The 9,034-nt window shown below is 35.9% G+C and overlaps 1 protein-coding gene across 1 annotated transcript; it reads left to right on the forward strand.

Moving 5' to 3' along the window:
- Positions 1-1,352: 1,352 nt before the first annotated feature.
- LOC131857701 (uncharacterized) lies at positions 1,353-7,003 on the forward strand. The gene is made up of 5 exons (XM_059210401.1): positions 1,353-1,775; positions 5,183-5,582; positions 5,698-5,819; positions 6,206-6,484; positions 6,620-7,003. The coding sequence occupies exons 1-5, from the start codon at positions 1,353-1,355 to the stop codon at positions 7,001-7,003; spliced, it is 1,608 nt and encodes a 535-aa protein (XP_059066384.1).
- The last annotated feature ends 2,031 nt before the right edge of the window (positions 7,004-9,034 follow it).

Below are 9,034 nucleotides of genomic sequence, written 5' to 3' on the forward strand. Positions count from 1 at the left end.
TAAATGGCAAACCCCTCCTCAAGGTTGGCTCAAAGTTAATTTGGACAGTGCTGCCAAAGGTAACCTAGGTCCTTCAGGGTGTGGAGCTATTCTTAGAGATCATAGAGGAATTTGTAAGGAAATGGTTGCTGTCCCTATTGGAACCCAAACCAACCATAAAGCTGAAGCAATGGTAGCTCTTCAAGGCATCATCCTAGCCAAAAAATGGAAATGCTCCTATCTATGGATAGAAGGGGATTCAAATAATATAATAAAGTGCCTTAATGGGACTTCAAAACCTTCATGGTCGATTCACAACATAATAACCTCTTCTATTGACATTATTAGCACCTTTGAAAAATGCCATATCTCCCACATCTACTGAGAGGCCAATGACTCTGTTGACTGGGCTGCCAATGCGGTGGTTAAAAGTGAGGCAATTACCACATGGACGGGTGAATTTGAACTCCCCAAAGATGTCAGACAAATCATTAGTAATGAGCGATATAGAAGCACTCCAAAGACTCTTGATGGACAAGATAATTATGAAAAGTAATGATGTGAGTACTTCGAGTTATTTTAATAATGAGAAAATCACTCATTACAACATCAATGCCATAAACTCTCACGCTTTCTAGGTAATTGTTATAGCTCCGAAAAGCTCTCATTTTAATCAGCTCTGTAAGTTTCAAAATTTGGCCATGAGTAGAGACAACATGGGTGGAAATAGGAGGCAATATGAACCAAGTAGTTGTAAAGAATGGAAATAGAAGGAAGAGGTTTGGGGTATTCTGCAGCAAGGTGGTCTCTCAAACTTCATGGAGAGACTCCACAGCCGAGATGGTATGGTAACCAGTCTTTTTTGCAAGAACTGGAAGAAGGGCATGCTAAAAATGGGCAATCAAATGGTTGAAATCGACAAAGATTTAATTGCTCAAGCCACGGGCCTCACCAGGGAATGTTGCAACTTCTACAGAGATAGGAAGGTCAACAGGGAAGCTATTGAAAGGTACCTGGTAACTGAGAAAGAGAAAAAATGACTGGTAAAGTTGAGCAAAACCTACTACCCACCTAGGGCTTTTGCCAAACCCTAGCGGGAGATTCTCTTTGTTTTAATGCGATATATCACTCTAGATGGTAGGTTTACAAAAGTTTATGGGTATCACTTTGTTCTGTTAAATCACTTTAGGCACAATGATAAGGTTAATTTCCCTTATTTCCTGCTTTATTCGATGAATGCATCCCTTAAGGCTTACAAAGAGAATCCCCTAGGTGATACTGCTATGCACCAAGGTCTAATGGTCCTAATTTATGGCCATTTAAAGGCCACTCAAATTGCTCAGATGTAGCCCTCTGTGGATTCTGAGGAAGAGATGTCTGATTCTGCCTTTTCTGAGGAGGAGGAATCTGATAGTGACTCTTCATCTGATACAGAGGATAGTTTTGATGACTCGGAGAATGAAAGCGAGAAGAAGAGGAAATACAGAAAAACAAGACCCTCTTCATCCAAGGGAAAAAAGCCTCAAAGAAAACCCTTGATCAACATCTCTTTGGAAGGGGAGGACTCGAATGATTCTGAGAAGGAGAACCCTAAAGGGCTGCTGAAGAAGAAAACAAAAATCCACACCCAGACCTGGAAAAAGCACAAGCAAAAAGAGGAGACTGGTAAGGAACCGGAAGTTGACAAGCAAGCAAAGACCTTGGAAGCTGAGCATAGCCTGGAAAAGGAGACTATGGAAGAGACTCTCAGGGCTGCCGACACAATTTCTACCCTCCACATCCCCAAAGAAGAACAGGTTACCCCTGGAAAAGTTGCTCCCTCATCTGGCCCTCCTCCCGAGGGCTTGCATGGTTTCATGGAAATAATGGAGTGGCTCATTAATGGTTACAAGAAAGCTGTGGATGAATACAAGAAACTCTGTAACAGAGTCTTGATTCTGGAAACCATTAATATTGGGGAGGGGAATACAATGGCTGACTATATTGAGGACCTGAAAAACACCATTGCCAAAGCTGAAGACATCAAAGATGCTTTCAACCCCAGGTTTGAGAAGATTGAAAAGGAGATGCTAGACAGAAAAAGCCTTGCGGACATTAGCGAAAAAACCCTCTCGGACACTGTTACCAAAGTTGATAAAATTGAGGAGTGCCTGAAGAACATCGCTGAACAGAGCCTAAGTATCTTGAAGATCTCAACCAAGAACACCCACACCCTCATCAGCAAGATGGATGACGAAAAGGAAATCCAGGACTTAGAACTGGAAGCTGAAGGAACAGGGGAAGCTCAAGGTCCCAAAACCTGCACCAGAGGCAAGAGGAAGGAAAAGAAACCCAACAAGGATTTGGAAGACCTGAAAGCTGTTGGGGCCACCTATGACAAGTTGGTGACAAAGGTGGAGGATCTGCTAAAGAAAATTGTTGTGTAGGGCCTTCCCTATTTCTTTGCTATTTTTTTGTTAAGCTATTATTTCTGTTCGCTGGTCTTTTAGCTAGTCTTTATGTTTGCGGTCTCTTTTGTACTGTTCTTCTCGGTGCTTTTTCTCTAGCTATGTTGTAAAGGTTTTGGGTCTTAAAAACCTATTTTTTAATTAATCAGAACATTCCACAAGGTTTCAGAGAGGATATCCACCATGGAACGTTAGGTTGGAGCCATTTTGCTCTCAAAACCCTGGTTTTTAGGACCTTTGAACCCACCTGTAACAAAATGAAGATTATTCACTAACTACAACACTTCAAGACTCCAAATAAAAAAATAATGAAGGTAAGACTGCAGTATAACAATCCATGACCCTGTTTTGGGATTTTCAATCTATACAGGTTGTACAAACTTGCAAAGAACAACAAAAACTTGGTAGAACACACCAAATGGGAAACCACAATTGTTTATTTGCTTCAATTCTTCAACAACTTTCAAAAAATGATTATCATCAGTATTTCCAAGCCTTATACTATCCTTGGAGTAGTTACATATGCTCACAACCAATTGTGTCAACCAACAAGCCATTGGTGTCAGAAAATATTGCAAAGTTGCTATGAGCAACTTTGCTCAAACCCAAACTTGGTCACCTCCAAGTGACTCATATGACCTAAACAACTTCAAAACAACATTAACCAACCTACATTAACCCAAAAACAATTTATCCTCTTAATTTCTCTACCTGACACCCTTAAGAGCTCACATACCAATATTGGTCAAACAAAGACTCTTAGGGCCCTTACAATCATTTGAGCACACACTCAATGGCCTCTTGGCCTTATTACAAAACTAGGAACATGATTCCAACAGCTTGGAAACAATGTTACCAAAATTTTCTAAGTGCCCCTGCACCACTATTTAAGCAATTGCAATGTGATGACTAATCAATTGTGAATTGATATAAGATCAGTTGTTCATCAGTAAAAATAGTTTTTTTTTTTTTTTTTAAATTTTTAAGAAACAATAGAAAAAGACAGAAGATAGAAGGATTATTCTGCAATTATATTATCCCGCACCACTCAATCCATCACACCAATGTTATCATAAAATTTGTACTTGGCTAAGAAATGGTGGATAGTTTTGTGATATTGAGCAATCTCCTCTTTTTCTTCTATTTCACGGAGCTCCCTTTTTGCCTTTAAGAGTCTTTGATATGACCTTTGTTGTCTCCTATGTTGTTTTTCCTTCCTTGCACCTGAAATTTTGAAAGTTACCTTTCCTGCCATTAGATTAGATACATTTTATATGTAGAAATTGAAATTTCCAGAATTTGATGAAATTTCTGGGTTAGGTGCGCTAGACCAAATAATGACAAAATGACATAAGACAATTTAACTTTGCAAATTTCTAAGGAAATTGCGAACTATTTTTGCAATTGCGGTGTAGGGTCTGATCAATTGCGGTATAATATGCTATCAATTGCGGTGTGATATTTACAAATGCAAATTTCTACATAAACAATTGCGGTATCAGGATCTCCTTTTGAGTATGGACCTGCAAAATCAATTTAAACAGACAATTAAAGTTATCATGCTTTCACATCGGGTTCACAAAATGTACTTAGGGGTAAATTAAGTGTAAATTGCATAATCAGATATCAAAGAGAAAATCACAACTCTAATCTAATCAATATTACTCCTAAATGACAATAGAATAATGCAACATCAATTGAATTGAAAGAATGATCTATTTAAAACTCCCTCAATTGAAATAGAAAGGATTCCATTGCTCTTCTCCATTATTGATGATGTAGGTGGCTCTTAGGTATTGCACTTGATTTCCTGCATAAGATGAACAACAATTTTGAAGACTATGATTCTATGATTCCAGATTCTAAATTGAATTGAAGAAACTGATCTTGTATTTATAGTTTTTCAACACAAAGGGGTGAGAAGTAGAACTCAAGTGTTGATTGATAGATAACTAAAATTGATTGATCATTTAACAGAGTTGATTGATTTGTTAACTCAATAGATTGGAGAGTAAACTAAATAGATTGTCTAGTAAACTTAATTGATTGATTAGTAGACTAAATTGACTAGGGAGATGACTGAATAGATGGATTAGTCAGAAAAAGGCGATTGAGAATTAAAAAGGATGATTGATGAGTTAACTGATTAGACAGCTGATTTGATTAATCAGTTCTGATTTTAGCATGTGTTGTAGGATTTTGAAATTGATTTTGATTTTCATTTTCAATGTGGATTTGAATTTGGTCATTCGAATGTTGAAATGCACATGAAATTAATTGAAATTCAGATTTGGTGAAATGTGAATTTGGAAGAAATGAAATTAATTGAAATGAAGTGAAATTCGAATTTGGGGAAATGTGAATTTGAAATAAATGAAATTAGATGAAATTATTTGAAATTTGAATTTGAGGATTTGGAAGACTAATTTAATTAATTTAAATAATTTAAATAAAATTATTTAAAAAATTAGAAATGAGCTTTATTAAATAATAAAGATTATTTAACTAAGGAATAAATCACAATTAATTAAATAGGGTTAACTGATTAAAATTTTTTGAGAATAGAAATAGAATAATTAGAAGTGTTGAAGGGTGATGATTAGAAGAAACAACTAGTTTAATCAAATAATTAAAGAATTACTTAATTAATTAGATGAATAATTAGTATATGATTAAAGAGACATTTTTAGGTGTCTACAAGGATGTTGAATGACAAGTTTGATGATATTTCATGAGGATATTTTAAGAAATTTCAGAAGAAAATGCATGCTAGGGAATGCATACCAGCAGATGTAGTCAATCGGTATGAGGATTCTATCAGTTTTATGGTAGACACGGATACATGGTTGATGGAAGCTGTTATTCCCAGGACCACATGGGTAATGCCTATTGGTTATGAAGTAGATAAAGAGCTACTTGTTGTTTATGCTGATCATTTGTTAGCTCAAATAGTTGATACCACTACTAAGAGGTTTGGAACCTACAAGGAGAAACTACTAAAAGTGCACTCTGAATTACAGCAACCAGTGATAGAAAATAAAGTAAGGAAAGAGGTAGAGGCCTTTGCTAAACAGGTCGGATTCAAAAAAGAACAGATAGCTACAACAAGAGCCAAATATGAGGTTGAAAAAGGTGGAACTTCCAGTGAAACAATAGGTACCTCCATCAGTAAGACCAGAGCAGCTGAAGAAGAAGAAGGCAAAAGAAGCTAACATGAAGTCTATTGAATCCTAAATACAAAAGCCTACTAAAATTCAATTTCGGACGAAAGGTAAATTTGTTGAACCTCCTGTTGTGCCTACCCAAATCAGAAAAAGAAAGAAGGAGAAAGCTCGCAAACCTGTGATAGATGTAGAAGCTACAAAATCAGAAGAAGATAAGAGAGCACTAAGGGCAAGTGCTAAGAAGTAGAAGACTACTGGTAAAGGTAAAGCATCTAAGAAACTATTGACACTTGAAGGTTCTTTCAATAGAATGGTTTGAATAATTAAGGAGTAAGGGATATACAAAGGTTTGAACATATTGTTTACTCATTTGTCTGAAAGCCAAAAAAGAGAAATTGAAGATGCAGTTATATTTAGTATGAACAAGTTTAGTAGAGCCCTCATTGAATTACAAGGGAAAATTCCAGATTCTTTATATAATATGATTGATGAAAGCTAGTGAGGGGAAATTAGCCTAGATAAAGAATTTATTGATTATACACTTAAACACTTGCAATCGGAAGCAATTGAAGAGAAAATTGACTACATAAAGGTTAATACAAAATCATTGTTTAGATTGAAGAAGAGATTAACACGAATGCTTGTTGGAGAGACCGAATCAGTTCAAAGGAGACTGATATTTTGATGAAAAAGGATTTAGGTCTCATCCCCGATGAAGAAGAGGAAAAAGATGAAGAAATTGAGGATGATATCCCCACAAAGACAAAGTTAGAAGAACTTCCTGAAGATGTAAAGATCACAGATTTTGAACCAAACAACAAGTATATGTACAATGAACTTGTTGATATTGAACCGAAAGATATAACAAATGATGATACCAGTGATGTTGATAATGTTGCTAACACTACTGACAATGTAGATGTTTTTGAAGTTGATGTACAGATGTTTGAAACTCAATAGGAATAGGAAGAAAACAAAGATGAAAAGAAAGCAGACAAGTGCTCAACTAAGCAACTAGTGAATGCATAGTTAACAAAGACTCAGACTGCACTAGTCAATATAAGTGTAGATGCAAATGTAAATGTTCCTACTGAGGATAATCAGAAGGATACAGTTGATAAGGAAGAGGAAGCATCAGTGGAAGAACATATTGTTGAACATCTACAACTGGTCAAAGACACTACTAATGAAGAGAAGACAGAAAAAGATAAGGAGGAAGAGAAGAAAATGGAGAAGGTGGAAGAGGAGATGAGAATGGAAGAAATAAAGACAACTCCTGAGGTACCTTTTGAATCCAAACTGAAGAAAACAATAGTTGATGATGATGATGACGAATCTATGAGAATTAAAGGTCCAATTAATATAGACCATTTGAGTTCTTCAGAGTTAATGGAGATTGCTACTGCAATGTAATCCTATGCACAAACGAAAAAATTGAATGAACATCAAAGAGAAGCAGAGACTATAAGGACCGTTGTTGATATTTTGTCAAATCTCCTACCAGAGACTGATACAAAACATCTGGCTACCCCTATTGCCAAACTTGGATAGTTAGTTGTTAGTGTCGGTGAACAACTTAAAACCCTTGAAGAAGTTGCATACATTTCTATTGAAAAGGATTACAAGAAGAAAAGGGGAGAACAGTTAATGGTTGAAATAGATAAAGGCAAAGTATCCCTAATGGTGAATAAAGACTTGTTGAAAACTAGATTGGAAACCAGCTGTAAGATTTTAGTTATTATTTCCCAATTTTCACTATTTTGTGTTGACTTGAGAAAGAAGAGAACTGATACTGAGAAGGAGTTACCAAAGTTGAGTGAAACATTCATATTGATATAGGACTCAGTAATCACTTTTGGTAGAAAGGTTGTTGATCTACAACACCAGTTAGAACTTTGTGAACATGAACAAGCAAATGGGTTGAATCACTGAAAGAACTCCAGACTCAACTACTTCCAAAAGTAGATATTCTTCAGAGAGAATTCACAGAGTCAAAGGTAATTTTGGCTACTCCAGAGATGACTACAGTTGATGCTATGGAGGATTTTGCAGCACACATCTTGACACGTGTTGAGATTACTAAGACATTGTTAGAAACATGGGACAATGATCTTAAACAATTGAAGTTTCATTATAGTGATGTTTTCTTAAGAATTGCATTGTAAAGACCTTAACACTTTTATCTCTATATATATATGCAGTTTTGATGACAAATTTTGATGTAATGTATGTATTTTAATTCTTTATTTGGCATTGTTGTCAAAGGGGGAGTAGTAGTTAAGAGCTCTATCAAAATTCTGTATGTACTATTAAGGGGGAGTAATGATTTTATTTTTGTAACGATATCCGATTGCTAAGGGGGAGTGTATGTCATAAAGTCAAATTTTGTGTTGCACACTTGGTTGACAAAATTTTCCTAAGTGTTGCCATCAATGCCAAAGAGGGAGATTGTTGGCATTTTATGATTTGAACTAAACTGGTAATGTGTGTTTGCTTGATGCAACTGGTATATTTTTGTTGTGCATAGAGATTAGATTCATGTATGATGACTATTTTGTAAGTTGTCATTGATGGAAACTATGTTTCTTTAAGTTGAATCTAAGTCCTGCAGTTCAACCAACAAGGCTTAACCGGATAGCAGAGATAGTTTTTATCAGAACTAGTTATTCGTGTTAGACAATTTAGATAACCAGAACACAACTGAGGGGGGGGGGGTGAATCAATTGTCATAGATTATAGGAACATTCAACAATTAAACTTTAATACCAGAACCCAAAACAATAATACCGTAATAGCAGTTAAACCAATTAAGCATAAACAATAATCATAGAATAAAAGCCATCCACATAACACCAAGATTTATACATGGAAAACTCGATAAAGGGAAAAACCATGGTGGGAAGCCTACCCATAGTCAAATGATACTTCTGCAGTAAGTATGTGAATTACAATGAAGGGGCCTACACTTGCAGGAAGGCCAACAGACTAGAGCGCACTGCTCATCACAAAAGGAGTCTCACTGACTACATATAAATCCATACTATAATCTGGAGAAGTGTTGAACTACAAAAGATAGCACCTCCTATGCCTAAATACATCTCTGATTAAGCTCAATACCAGAGGACTAGATTCTCTTACATAAACCCAATTCGATCTCCAATGATTGACCAACTCCTCTGCTTGAATGATATTACATTATTCGCACATTATATTCCTTGACCATGACCTCTTACATATAACCATGATGATCTACAATGAGATCTTACTATTAGAATCAACGATAGTCCCAAAGACACTGAGAGGAGGGGGGGGTGAATCAGTGTCTAACCGGTTAGCAGAATATTTAAACTTATTAAGAACTTTGTATCCCAAAACAGTTTATCGGTAAATAAGAATTAATGCAGCAAATAAGAATAATAGAGACAACATAGAGAACATGCCATA

This window comes from Cryptomeria japonica, chromosome 1 (assembly GCF_030272615.1).
Source record: "Cryptomeria japonica chromosome 1, Sugi_1.0, whole genome shotgun sequence".
NCBI classification, from domain to species: Eukaryota; Viridiplantae; Streptophyta; class Pinopsida; order Cupressales; family Cupressaceae; genus Cryptomeria; species Cryptomeria japonica.